General features: G+C 39.1%; 1 protein-coding gene across 1 annotated transcript in view; it reads left to right on the forward strand.

Moving 5' to 3' along the window:
• ift80 (intraflagellar transport 80 homolog (Chlamydomonas)) overlaps positions 1-8,195 on the forward strand; it is a 95,818-nt gene extending 87,623 nt beyond the window's left edge. The window contains exons 18-21 of the mRNA XM_049478665.1: positions 5,070-5,159; positions 5,885-6,057; positions 6,133-6,256; positions 7,755-8,195. Coding sequence (XP_049334622.1) covers positions 5,070-5,159; positions 5,885-6,057; positions 6,133-6,256; positions 7,755-7,865 — 498 coding nt within the window. The 3' untranslated portion in view covers positions 7,866-8,195. The remainder of the gene's footprint in view (positions 1-5,069; positions 5,160-5,884; positions 6,058-6,132; positions 6,257-7,754) is intronic.
• Positions 8,196-14,641: the final 6,446 nt, after the last annotated feature.

The following is a 14,641-nucleotide window of genomic DNA, read 5'->3' on the forward strand; positions in this document are numbered from 1 at the left end:
CTGCTCATCATGCTAATGGAAGAGACACAGTAGGGAGTTTCCTAGCATGAGCTAATGATTGCATAGCAAGTAGCACGGAATCAGTGATCGTGTTCGAGAAAAGAGAAAAATGTCCTTTCAGCTTTCAAATCAAAACCACTGATCTGACTCTCTGACTAACTGTAACCGTCTTCATTTAGATGCAGAAGGCCTGTGGTTTGAATTACTTTTTTTCAACATCATTTGGCTTGAAAATGCTGATGGATGTCACTGACGACTGTATTAATTTCTCATTATACTGTATATGAGCAGTTTTCTGCTTTAGCTTCTCTTCAACAGAGCTGTGAATTGCATGCCACAATAGCAATAGCACCATTATGGTTCTTTTACTAAAACTATTAGTATTATTGTCATTACAATCTAACAAAACTAATCTACACTATATTATATGTCCTATTATTTGTGGCGTTCCTCTAATGAATGCATGTAGCCACTTTAAGTAGCCCCCAAATGTACTCAGCTAGATACAGCTTGTCTTCTAGTCCTTGTAGAGATGTATTACCAATAGAATAAGACTATACATTAAGTTTTTGACCAGATGTGGGATAGAGGGCTGTAAAACTCCTCAGCTTGGAGCTATAGGGCAGCAGAACTGTGTTCACTGGGATGATAGTGCTCCATCCAATATGTTTGGAATGAGTTAAGGATGCTGTGGGGTAGTGGTGATCCAACATCCTGAATTCACTAATGATCTCATCAGTTAGTCCAACCACATCCTCACAGCAATGCTTAGAAAATCACTTAGCTACTCCAACAAAAGCAGGCTAAACTCTTGATTTTAAATAAACAACCAATAAGCAGGTTTCCCAATATTTGTATCCATCTATGGGTAGTGTTAAATGCCCTTTGACCCTATACTTAAATCCACACTTCAACATGTTCATAAATAATACATTACTGTAGTCATGATTTAACATCAGAAAGGCTTACAGGCTCCACAATAGCACCCTGTGGGGCTCCACTAGATATGCTAAACCAAATGGTTACTGAAAATGATCACAATCATTTCGGCATTAGAATTAGAAATGAAACTCATACAGTTTTTACTACAATTTGGGGGATTTTAGGATTTGATCTGTTTACAAGGACAGTGGCATCCAATGTATAAAAGTAGAACTCAGACTCTTACATAGACATTTAGACATTTAGATTTTTTTCTTAATAACACATGTAACAGCCTTCTTACAACAAAATTAATGATTTAAGCCCTTTGAGCTTCTCATAATGAGCTTCAGTGACAACATTTTCATATTTGTCATGCTCTGGCACGCACCATCTACAGCTTCACAGCTCTGTCATAACCACACTCTCGTTCGCTCTCCTCACCCAGCATCCAGAGATATCCACACCACAAAAAGCAAAACACCACAGTCACTAAGGAAAACAGTCTCTCGCCACTCCTCGCCACTATATCTGGGCCTGGAGCAGCTTTTAGCACACTCTAATCCAATCTGCGAGGATCTCCACTACTGGAGCCATTAGTCAGCATTAAATCACCACCCTGTGGCACATGTCGCAGCGGTCCCAGCTGCTGCCGGCCTCAGCGCAGTAAAACTCGCTCACCCCTGACCACTGTTTTGACTCCGGGCTAACTTTTAACCAGTTTCCTCACGGACAGGTCCGCCCTCCTCCACTCGCGCTCACTCCCTGTCCGGGAAAAGCCACGACACTGCAGGATTTACCAGAAATACAGAGCAGAGACCCCCCTGTTTACTGATCACTGCCTTCATGTAAACCACCACCACCGCCTAAACACTCCCCGAAATCCGAAAAGAGCCCTACACCCCTAACAGTCACGCAGGACTTGACCTGGGGGTCTCTCTGGGGTTAATTGTGGTTAAAGCATCATAAAGCTGGAAGGCATCACCGCTCTCTTTTCTGTGCATTAAGCCGAAGCCAGGCGGAGGTCGGGTGAATAGTGAATACGGTAAATGGTGTCACACTAGCTAATTGGAAACAAATTTAAAAGCCGCTGGCACCACTTCCTATACTCCCTCAGCTCTACTGTCAGACCAATGGCATGGCCTCTCAATCCAACTGAGACTCTTACAGAGAGCCCATTAAAATAGCACAAACAACACCAGCAATAAAAAGCAATAACAACTACCACAGTATAAATAAAATACAAGAATCATGACACAACATCAGCATTAGAAACACATATACAGTACAGTACTTGTAATCTCTATGAAAGTGCTCTCATCATTAAAAAAAAATAGTTGCAATAATTGATAAAGTTTACAGGTACAATATATTATTAAAAAGTAGGTGACATGTGCACCTATTGTGATATTTATTGATCTACACCTACAGAAGTAGTGTGTAATGTGTACCGCAACACGCTAGATGTCTTACCACAGAGTTGTAGAGGTTCCTAATGGTGTCCACACAGATTTGTTGGTGATCCACTGTTGTTCTACATCAATCCATGACAGTCTGGTATGACTACCCACAAAGTTTTATTTCTGTAGGTTGATTTTATCTGGGTGCATATTTTTGACTATTTGACAATGAGTTTATATTAAAGACATGGGCTACTTAATCCAACAAATCTAAAACAAACAATTTAAGACTGATTTACTACAGGTCACCCTTGTAATTTCATTTTCATTATAGCTTTATTGTCTGACCTTCGTTTAAATTTATATAGAACAGCAAAAAAAAGCTAGAAAGAGAAAATGACAGAGTGAGAGCAAGAGAATGAGGCATATTTGAGAAAAAGGAAATTAATCATTCATCATCATGGAGACTACTGAGAGGGAGGAGAGCACCCTGGGAAACACTGTACCTATCTAGTATCACTATTGGGTCAATACTAAATAACAGTGCTGCTTTGGATATGAATTTGATCTGATTCCTTAACAAATCCAGCTTGAAATGTCAGAAATGTATATAGTGGAATATAACCTAAAGAAACACATTAAGCTTAAGATGAAATTTCTTTGTAGGAACAGTTGGTGAAAAAGACGTGAGAAAATATCAATATATCCTAGTATAATGATATTATGTTTTGCAATACTGTATTGATTCTCGAACACATGCATTTTTAATGAATAGTTTAGATTTAAAGATTGGTGTCAGATAGTGTTTTTTTTAGTGCATTTTAGGTTTTGCTTAAATTCCAAACATTAGATAGCAGTGTGGTACTTTCAGCTTTCAGATCCCACTGTTCTGATTGGATAAAGTGTCAACTTTTCTTTAACTCACATTTTATGCATATGATAAGTTGTTTTTATACTGTGACAATGTGGGGGAAATTAAGGGTATTATATATATTATATTGCTTACAGTGTTACAGGGTATTGTCAGATATTGAATTTTTTACATTTGTTTTATTTTGTGACATTGATGCACTGGAAGAGAGTTGTATAATGTTTGGGAACAAAATTCTTTAGAACAATATTTTGCGCTTTAATTATTTATTTTTTAATTTGAATGTGGCAGTTGTTCTTTATATTATGTCCGATTTTCAGGATGAATGGAGCAGTAGAAATGCTGCAAAATTGGACTTAAATAATTTATTTTTTAAGTAGACTTCTTTTGAGAGTTAAAAATATTTTAAGATACTTTTTTGCGTGACCATAACTACAGTATATGAAGAAAAAATGACAAAGCAGTGTGATTCAGACCTCTGTCTTTCCATTTTATGTTTTATAAGCATCAGTAAACACCATTTGAGTAATTTTTGGACTGCCATTGTATGACTGCCAGCCTATACTTGCCTAAACCTCAAAGCCCAAAGTCTTGACTTATACAAATGCTGACTGCATAGCATTCGTAGTGGTTTTGTTGGTTTATGTTAATTAGCTGTTTTCTTCATGTTCCTCACAAAATGCTTTTGATGGGTACAGTGTACACTGTCCTACTGAAGGATCCTGCATTTACCATACCTATTTAACATTGCCTAACTTGGGAGCTCTGAATGACTCAACAGACTAAGATTCTGAGGGTCATGCCGTTAAAGCCTTATTTAACATTTCTACCAAGCCTACCAGTGAATTAGAAACCAAGACGATATTAGAAGGAGATCACCACTGACCGCTTTATGAATGGGATTTCTCGTTAGGCTAATCATGTCCCGCCCTTCAACGAAATTAGCCAATCAGCTTTCTGCCTGTGTGAAGAGCAGATGATCTAATCATTAACTATTCATGTTTTTTTTGTCCGATTTTTTTCGTGAAGTAAAATATGTTGTTCAGATAGCAAGCTGTCTCAAGGCCAGATGTCCTGTTCCCGCTCTTCTTTTCTCATGTCTGGTCTCCTCTCCTGTTGACTCATCCGTCTACCCCGCAGTGCTGTGCTAACAAGGCTCGTTTGGGGACAGAACCTGGGCCTAATGAGACCCCTGTCCCCCCGAAGACGCCAGACTAATGACCCTCCTGTCCTTATTACAACCTCATGGCGGGACGTCCCGCTTTAACAGCAAACAACTCGCCACGGCGCCATCGTGGACCACTTTGCACCCCTGTTATGGCCCACCCCTCAGTCTAATCCACAAACACTGGCCTCATCTTTTGCAAAGATCCCAACCACTAACATACACAGCTTAAATATAAAGCCCATCAGCCCTGCAGTGCACGTATAGTTTATTTACAGAGAGGATGCTCATCCACTACGGCTAAGGCTTTTTAAGGCTTTTCTATACCTTTTTGGACCCCAAACATGCTTTCGTTGTTATTGTTGCACTGAGTGGAATGTAAACCAAGTAAGAGACATGATGCAAACTTTCCACGGGGGGCTTGGCCTCACCCCCTGCCCCCAGTGCCCTTAGTGATGGAGGAACTAATAATATGAAAGACCGCCTGCATTCTGTGACCCTCAGAGGGAGATACACTAGTGCCACCTTTCCACTGAGTGATGTAGTACGCCATAGTATGCCAAATTGAACCTGCGAAGTCTTGAACCCTTGTTTTGATTTCTTTTCCACTGCCAAGTATGCAATCAAATCCTCACAGCAATGCTTTAAAATGTCAAAGAAAGCCTTCTTTGGAAAAAGCAGAAAACATTTTTTTTTTTGCATTGTTTTACAGGACCAGACCCTGTGGGCATGCCTGGCTGGCATGGCCATGGCTAACAGGGAGCTCACCACAGCAGAGGTAGCCTACGCAGCCATTCAAGAGGTGAGCTTTTAACTTGTAGCAGTCTTGTAGAGTTCACTTAACTTTTGAGGGGTTTTCTTATAACCCTGTATCAAAAGAGTTGTAATAGTTATGAAAATTCAAATAAATAAATAAACTTTATTACATTGTTTTTTACATTTAATGTTTTGCCTGCTCAACATTTTTTTATTAATATACAGCACTGGGAAAAAAAAGAGACCACTTAAAATTGCTGAGTTTTTTTTTTTTTTACCAAATTGAAAACCTCTGGAATATAATCAAGAGGAAGATGTGGAAGTTATCCAAAAGCAGTATGTAAGACTGGTGGAGGAGAAACATGCCAAGATGTATAAAAATTATGATTAAAAACCAGGGTTATCTCACTAAATAATGATTTCTGAACTTTTAAAACTTTATAAAAAATTAACTTGTTTTCTTTGCATTATTTGAAGTCTGAAAGCTCTGCATTTTTTTGTTATTTCAGCCATTTCTCATTTTCTGCTAAATAAATGCTCTAAATAAGGAATGTCATGCCCAGTAACTGAGTAATACTCATCCTGTATGTTTATTATCATTGTGGTTGTAATCTGTGTCAGTGAATCCACTCCCAAACTGGAAGTTCTAACAAAGTAAACAAATGTGTCTCTCTGAAATTTAAGTTAAGGTGGATACTGTCCAAATGGTGTACAAAAATCTAACAATTGCCTTCAAATTACATGCTTGCATTTGTTTTTGTGTCTCTGTAGGTGGATAAGGTCCAATATATCAATTTTATAAAGGATTTGCCCTCTAAAGAATCCTCTTTGGCCCATACGCTTCTCTTCAGTGGACATGTGCAGGAAGCTGAGGCGACGCTACTACAGGCAGGCCTCGTATACCAGGCCATTCAGATCCACATTAACCTCTACAACTGGGACAGGTCAGACACACTCTCTCTCTGTGTGTGTGTGTGTGTAGAAGCACCTATTCCTGGCTCACACTGCTGTCTCCTCAGAGCACTGGAACTGGCAGTGAAGCACAAAACCCATGTGGACACCGTCCTTGCTCACAGACAGAAGTTCCTGCAAGTCTTCAGCAAAAAAGAGACCAACAAAAGATTCCTGCAGTACTCAGAAGGGGTAATTTTGCATTTTACATTTCTCTCTTTTTCCTTTTTATTTTATTTTTTTTCTGATACCACTCATACTGTAGTCTCACAAAAATGCATCACATATTCCGGCTGCATGATTAATTCTATTTGGATCATTATTGCAATGTGTGTTTCTGCACTAAGCACATCGTTAATGGACAAAATATGAAATTACATAACACTCAAGCCTGAGAGACATAATTGCATTGACCTGTTAGACCCTGTATGTAAGCCCACATTTCAGTTGTTCACTATCAAAGCTGCATTATCAGCATAATGAATTATAAATCTAAAGTTCAAGGGGTTAATAATGTATAACATCCCTGGGAAGAATTTTAAAGCAGTAGTGACTAGTTTCACAACAGACCTCTCATTAGTCTCTTTTCTCTCATTTTCTCTCTCTCGCTCGCTCTTGCTGTGTGTATCTCTCTCTCACTCGCTCTCACTCAGCATGTGTACAGGCGCTTCTACAAAAAATATGAATATCATTAAAAAGTTACTTTCTCATATATTATATAGATGTATTACACACAGAATGATCAATTTTAAGCGTTTATTTCTTTTATTGTTGATGATTATAGTTTAAAGTCAATACAAACCCAAAAGTCAATATCTCAGAAAATCAGAATATTATATAAGACCAATAGGTACTTTTGGTAGTATGGGTAGTGTGCCAAGTCCTGCTGGAAAATGAAATCCGCATCTCCATAAAAGTTGTCAGCAGATAATTCTCCTTGCCTTGCTGTTTAGCCCCACTGAGGTGCAAGATAGCACCTCACAGCTTATACAAGTCAATTTACAATTTACTTCTAATCCATCTCTTTCAGTATGTCAGTGTTAGGCTGATATAGATTATAGACAGCAGAAGTATTGGGATATTCATTCATTGTTTCTTATGAAATCAAGTGTTTATGCTGCTTTTGTTGGAGTATCTCTACTGTCTATGAAGGCTTTCTACTAGTGTTTTTATAAGCATTGCTGTAAGGATTTGATTGCATTCTGTAACATAAGCGTTAGAGAGGTCAGGATCTTGAATATCGAAAGATCACCATCCCACCACAGTCATTCATTGCATTTATCTCCATCAATCCACAGAATACAGTTCCTCTGCTCCACATCTCAGTCTTACACTTGGGTTTTTAATGAATACATTAGGGATTTGGGGGGAGTTTTGAAGCAACCAACTTCTGTTAAGAAGAGAAGGAACAGAACACTGAACGTACAGCCAGCACCTTATTTCATGCTCCAGTAAATCACTTTTATATAGAAAAGTTTATTTAAAAAAAATGAATAATGCAGTAATAAGAATACATGATGGAACTGGTGCGATCTTCCAGATCATGTTACTGATGTCATCATTAATCAGTAGTGCAGAACAGATACGCTTTGAAAGTAACCATTCCAGTCCTACTGTTGTTGCCCAGTGTGTGTTCAAGCATGACAGTGCTCGTTTCTGTGTGTGTGTGTGTCTACGTGTGTGTGTGTAGGTGGAGGTGGACTGGGAGAAGATCCAGGCCAAGATTGAGATGGAGCTTGCCAAAGAGAGGGAGCGAGCAGCAAACTCGTCCGTCAGGAGCAGCGTGGCCTCTCGCCGCTGAGCACACACACACTTCCCAGGGTCATTCACCGGACTTCAGCAACTGATCTGTAGCTAGAATCCTGAAGCTGGATTTGTGTGCTGTTGTGAACTGAACTGGACCAGGCTTACACAAACTACACTGTAAATATTAAAGCAGGGCTGTCAAAGCTTTCCACGAAGAGCCAGTGTGGCTGCAGGTTTTTATTATTAGGTTATATTATATCAGGTGTGCTGCTTGTTGTTTAGAATGAAAACCTGCAGCCACTCCAGCCCAAGGAATATTCCAAAGTACTTATGTATACATATTTATATACATATATAAAATAAAATAAATACTTTTTGTATCTGACCTAGAGAATATGTGTCATATACTTGTTGCTTATTTTTATTTTGAGTGTAAATTTGACAGCTGGTCTTTATAATGTTTCTCGATTTCATAATGAATAGATTGTAAAAAACAATATAAACACTCCAAAATGACTTGGCATAAAATCTTTTTCACATCGACTTGTATTAAAGGTTACACTAATGTGGACAAAAATATTGTTATTGTGGAAAAACAATATTGTTTGTTTCTTTTAAAATCAGAGGTCTTAAAAAATTCCCTGCTACATTTTTATGTTTCAGAAGCATTGGTGTGAGGATTTGATTGCATTCAGTGACAAGGTCACGTTAAGGAGGTCAGGATTTTGGATGATCACCAACAAACCCCACTTTATCCCCAGCACCCCAAAAGTATATGAGAACATATTGGGTGCCGAGTGGTCCAGCGGTCCAAAGCGCTGCCGCTATAAGCAGGAGGTCGCAGGTTCGAACCCCCGCTCATGCAGCTTTGCCATTGGTGGGTAGATGGCGCTCTCTCCCCACATCACTCCTATGGTGATGTCTGCAGCACAGGGCGTCTGTGAGCTGATGTATCAGATCCGAGCGCGCTGGCTGCTCGGCAGTGCTTCATCAGCAGCAGCTTGAAAAGAAGCGAGGAGGCATGGGCTAGTCATCGCCCTCCTTGTGTGTTCGGGCATTACTAGTGATAGGGGGAGTCCTAATGAGTTGGGTAATTGGCCGTGTAAATTGGGGAGAAAATGGGAAAAATTTGAAATAAAAAATTAAAAGAAAAAAGTATATGAGGACACCTCCAGCCCACTCCACACAACACTGCACCACCCAAATAATACCTGCCTGACAGTGATTTATCTTTCTGACAATCGTGAACTCATTAAACACAACTCTTTATAATCTACTTTTCTTTAGTAATATGTTTAAATTAAATCAAAACTGTATTTATTTTTAAGCATAAGAAGTTGGACATGCAGAAGCTGTTGAATAAATGTCTCTTGTTAAATAAAGGCCCCTGTTCACATTGATGGAGAGGGTGGATGACCAGAAGCAGTGTTTAAAATAAGATGGATGCATAGTTACGCCCCCTGGAGGCAGGCCAGCCCATCCACCTGCCGTTACACCCAATTCTTCTCAGCATGGTTCAAGGTTCCTCCCCTCTCTTGTCTCTTCATCTCACAACCTTTCTATTTTTTTCTCCAATTCTCTGAGCCCCAGTGTTATTTCTTTTTCACCTCTCCTCCCCATCATTGTGCTGCTGCCATCTTCATCGTCTTATCAGAAAACCTCTTTCAGCTTGCCAGCTGTGGTACTTTTTTACCTCCTTCTTCCCTCTTGCTCTCCTAGTTTTATTTTCTGTGTCTAATTCGCTCTCCATCTCTCTTTGTCTCTTTTTATATCTTTTTTCTTTCTTTTTTTAATACCCTCTAAATAATCTGTAAGAAATAACCGTGATGTTTCCAGGTCAGATTGTCCGATTCATAACCATTGTCTAACAACCCAATACTAATATAATTTGTGAGTTGTGAGGATATCTTGTGAGTGAGGTTAAACACTGGCCAGTGTTGAATTAATGTACAAAAAAAATCTCTAAAAAACAGTTGCACCCAAAAGAAAGTGTTGAATTGCAATGCTATTATCAAGGAAGATAAAGGTTACCAGGAACAATAAATTAAAACAAATTTAGACTGATATGGACAACTCTTGATGATATTTATTAAGCTACACATGCAGAAGTAGTGTGTAACTCTGGCACAACATGTCAGACATCTCAGCATAATCCATCCCATGTATCTTAAATATTCTTATAGTTCCTGCAGAGTTTTTCTTTGTGCTGACCATAGAGGCTTCGATTAGTACTTCATTTAGTAAGTCACTCAATGAGAACATTGCAGTTTTTGGCAGCCGTCATAATGGTCAGCATGCATTTAGTCCTGTGCCATACAACCGTCTGCCAATAGTGCTGGCACAAACAGGATGACTCGCTGAATCATCCATCCATCGGTTGTTCCTCTCTGTGGTTTGTGCAGGTCTCCCAGATTCTTAATGCTGCTAGTGCATGCCCTCAACAGTTATTCACTAATTTGGCATGCAATATGTTGATAAGATCATTCTGCTTCACAGAGCTGTACAATGCAATGCCTCCTGAAGTCTCCGAACTGCTCGAATTGCTTTTCTCTCTTGCAAAGGGTGCTACCAAAATGGAACTTGATTACCTTATATAGTCTCATCAGGTACAGTGAAAAGGCATTGCTTTGCTCATGTCACATCCACAGCTCGAATCATACACGTCTTACAAGTTGAACTTCAAAATTGTTTAACCTTTGAAGCCATTATTGTTACTACAGGTTGATGCTGTTATTCTTTTTTGTAAAAATGGTTTATTTTATGCATTGCTCAAATAATTCTTTTTGTCTGTCTTGTTTATGCCGCTGTCCATTGACAAGTTTGTTGACAACCCCTGAGGTCTACAACTAATGGCTTCCTTCAGGGTCATCATTTCAATTGAATTAAAGCTCTGCCCTGTTCTCCAGACCCACAGCCAGCATGCCCTGTGACATCCGATATGATTGTTAGATATTAAGCAGCTAACAGGCAAGTCCGAGCATTGCCATGAATAATACAACATCTCCTTAAAAAAGCTAGTAGAAAGCCTTCCCTAAACAGTAGAGACTATTCACTACTGTTACTTCAACAAGGGCGAAGTAAACTCTTTTTAATGTTGTACATTTTACAGGTCAAGATTAAGGCTGGCATTGAACTTCACAGTAATACCCTGAACTAACTCTCTGGAAACAAAAAATAAACCTTAAGATTTTCTATTAAAAGAAAGACTGTTGTCCAGGACTAGGCCAAATCCCTGTCTTGGAAATCATGTCCCTACGGATAGTAGAATCTTTTTTCCCCTAAGAATTTTTACAACCACAAAAACATAAAAAGTAAAACCCACTTTAATGTACAAATGATGAAAAGTAATTTTAAAATCAGACCAGTTTGGAATGTCCCAGTTTTTGCAGAATCCTCTCTGTAAATGATCAGTCCCCAATGGACCACTTAAAGCAGCAGTTCTTAAGATTTTTTCTTTTAAATTGAAATCAGTTGTAATCTGTGCAAAGCCAAATATATTTATTCTAAAACTAGTACTTACAGGAGAACTCCGGTGAAAAATGGACTTTTGGTGCAGTAAAACATGATAAAGAGTACTAACCTTTGTTTGAATAGCCCTCCTCCGTTCTCCCGCAGTTTTCCGAGATCCAGTAATTTTGTGCTTTTTGCCCAGCACCACCATCTTAAAGTAAAGTCAAGATCAGTACTGTGATGCTGACACCCAGAGATTAGGCTACACAATAGGATGTAAACAGTGTTTTTTATTAAGTATCTTGTGACTTTTAAAGTTAAAAGTACGTTTTAAATGTCAGGGCTCTCCGGATTCTACCAATGGGGTGTGGAGCTACATTGAGCCTTAATAACGGTGTAAAAAGCAATTTATCTGCAGGGGTAAGTGGATGCTGAAGTGAATAAGTTTATTAAACTAATAATTTTCTATAATTATTATTGCTGTGGTTGTAATCTGCATCAATGGATCTGTTGTTGCATCAGAAGTTCTAACACAAAGTAAACAAAAATGCCCCCCCTCCCCACTTGTAAGCATGGACAATAGGGTGGATACGATTCTCTTGCATCTTCTAAAACCATTTTCTTGACCACATTTTGCTGGGGTTCACTCTAAATACTCTACTGACTGAATGTAAACCTGCCAAGATCAGATTCTTCTAGTGGTTTAGAAGGAGACCCCACACTACAATGCACCTTTTTTAAAGTACTACTACTAGTTGAGTTGAGTTGGATTATTTTTTTTTGTGTGCAAGATGTGCATATCACAGTCAGTTTAAGTGAAAACTACCCAACAGCAAGATTGGTCCTACAGAAATGCAAGTCTAGTGACCTGGCAAAAAAACAGTACCTCTAATGGGCCGTAATGCCCATTGATCCATGCTCATTTTTTTTGTTCTGTTTGGCCAGCGAAGGGCATATTAAATATCTGCTGTGTTGGCACAAATTCTGCATTTACGAGGGAAGTTTGATATGGATCACATCACTTATTTGCAAAGACAACGACAAACTCTGGAACATCCACAGAACTTGAAACCTGAGAAGTGTAGAGCTGAGCAATCTGTTTATGTTTCATTGTGCATTGCTGGCTAGTTGACATGGTGGATTCAGTGGAAACTTGGCAACACAATGGGCTTATTAGTGCGACACTGTATGAACAAATGTATTGGGACACCTGTTCATTAGTTTATTATTTTCTTTGAAATTAAGGCGATTAGTTAAAAAGAGTTTATCCTGCTTTTGTTTGAGTATCTGTTTTTACAGATATGATGACTTTCTACTAGATGCTGCGAGGATTTGATTGCATCAAGCGACAAGAGCGTGAGGTCAGGATGTTGGATAATCTCCATCCAAGCAAAGTCATTATCCCAAACTCCCCTACTCATCCCAAAAGTATTGGATTGAGTACCACCATCATTCCAGAGAACACTGTTTCTTTGCTCCACAGCTCAATGCTCACCAGAGAGTTCTGTTCTATTGGCAATACTTCCCAACAAGGACCAGACCAGCTGAGTCAGCAATGGTTGCAACTTTAAAAAGCTGAAAGCATTCATTAGAATGAGAGTCCACAAATATTTAGACATGGACATGGACATAAGTGTTTGCAGCCAGTAACAAGACAAGACATGCATTATTTATCCAACATGTTCCCAAAACAACGGGTTCTCTGGATTGATTCTTGATAAGAACAGCTTGTAAACAGCTGAAGAAGCATGTGCATATGATGGTTTAAAGATTGGTGAGTGTGAACCTTTTCAGAGTTATATAATGTCAAGGTTCTCTATCAATTGAAGGTTTTCCCTAGTGCTCTATATCCAAGCCAATAACCATTAAAGGAGCTTTTATTTTAACAGTGTGTAGTGAAGTCCATTATGTAGACAACTCTGATTGCACTTGAGCTGCCCTTGCTTTTACTTATTTGTTAAAAACAAGTAGTGCTATTTTAAGTAGCTTATCCATCCTTCCAGCTTTTAACTACTACCGTATTTTGCGCACTTTAAGGCACACTTAAAATACTTAAATTTTCCCAAATATCGTCTGTGCTTACGTATGAATTTTACCAGTCAGCCTGTAAGAAGCAGTAAAGCCACTCTCTTAAAGTACAGCGTTATACAGGAGTTTCAGTTTAGTTCTCCAGCAGTATTAGCATTTCCAGCTAAGCGCTAGCCATTCGGCCGTTCAGAGGTGAGTATTTTCGGGCGGTAGTCTGCGCATTAACCGTGTTAAAACAAGCTATGTTTGACGAACCGCTAGCTAATATTGCCCTAGTTTACCAGAACACTCAGAGTACATCGGTGTAGCAATGTCGGGCAGCAGTTAGGTGGTATTAGTGGTTAGCTGCTAATGCTAAAGCTCCAGCTATAGTGGCAAACTGGCAATATAAGCTTACTCTACATAAACGGAAGCATTTTATTTGCCCATATTAACAGTTTTCAAGAGAGAAAACTGTGTAGATTAATATCCAGCGCTTGTTTGCCTTGTCTGACTCATCTGAAAATGTTTTTTTTTAGGAATTAAAGTTTTGTTTACTTAACTTAGCTTAGCTTTACAGGTCTCACCCCCCCAGCAGTGAGACCTGCTGAATTAGAAGGAAAACATGGCGACACCCCTTATAATCCGGTGCATCTTGTGTATGAAAATAGATCAGAAAATAGATGTTTATTGACAGTGTGCCTTATAATCCGGTGCACCTTATAGTGCGAAAAATATGGTATTTTTTATACCTTATCAAACACTGATTCTAGAACAGTCATTTATCCCGGTCAAGCCCCCACAGGTTTGCTGTTGACTGTAGATACATGTGCGCTAACATGCCAAGTGTTGTAGGATAGCAGTATGTGCATTAATCCTGAACTGTCACCTGTATAAATTGTGAGGTGTTATCTTGTGAGTGAGGTTGAAGATTAGTCACTGTGAGTGTAAGTGTGTGCTCAGGTCAAATAGTGGGTGACAGACCTTCCATTTCTGATGTTGAGTGGTTATATAGTATTACTCAATCCTACTCAGTACTGACAGTGTCACGTGTTCTGGCAATATGTTATAGAAGACATTACCACCCACAGTGGACAGTGCAGTGGTTGGTAATAATCGTGACCGGCAACATCTGGAGACCCCACATGCATATCCCATAGTTCAATGCAATGTACTTTAGATTCCAGTGTACTTTTTTGTTAAACTTGACAATCTTTTAGATCCGCACCTTGGTAGCAGGGCTACCAAAGAGCGATCTGAACAGATGATTATTATTTCAGTGGTGTTCTATTCACCCTCCCATTGGTTGAGGACACTAATCAATTCCTTTCAGAATACTTTGTTCAGCTGGATCAGTGCTGGGTTTCCTAAAAA

The sequence above is a fragment of the Astyanax mexicanus genome, chromosome 4, assembly GCF_023375975.1.
Source record: "Astyanax mexicanus isolate ESR-SI-001 chromosome 4, AstMex3_surface, whole genome shotgun sequence".
NCBI classification, from domain to species: Eukaryota; Metazoa; Chordata; class Actinopteri; order Characiformes; family Acestrorhamphidae; genus Astyanax; species Astyanax mexicanus.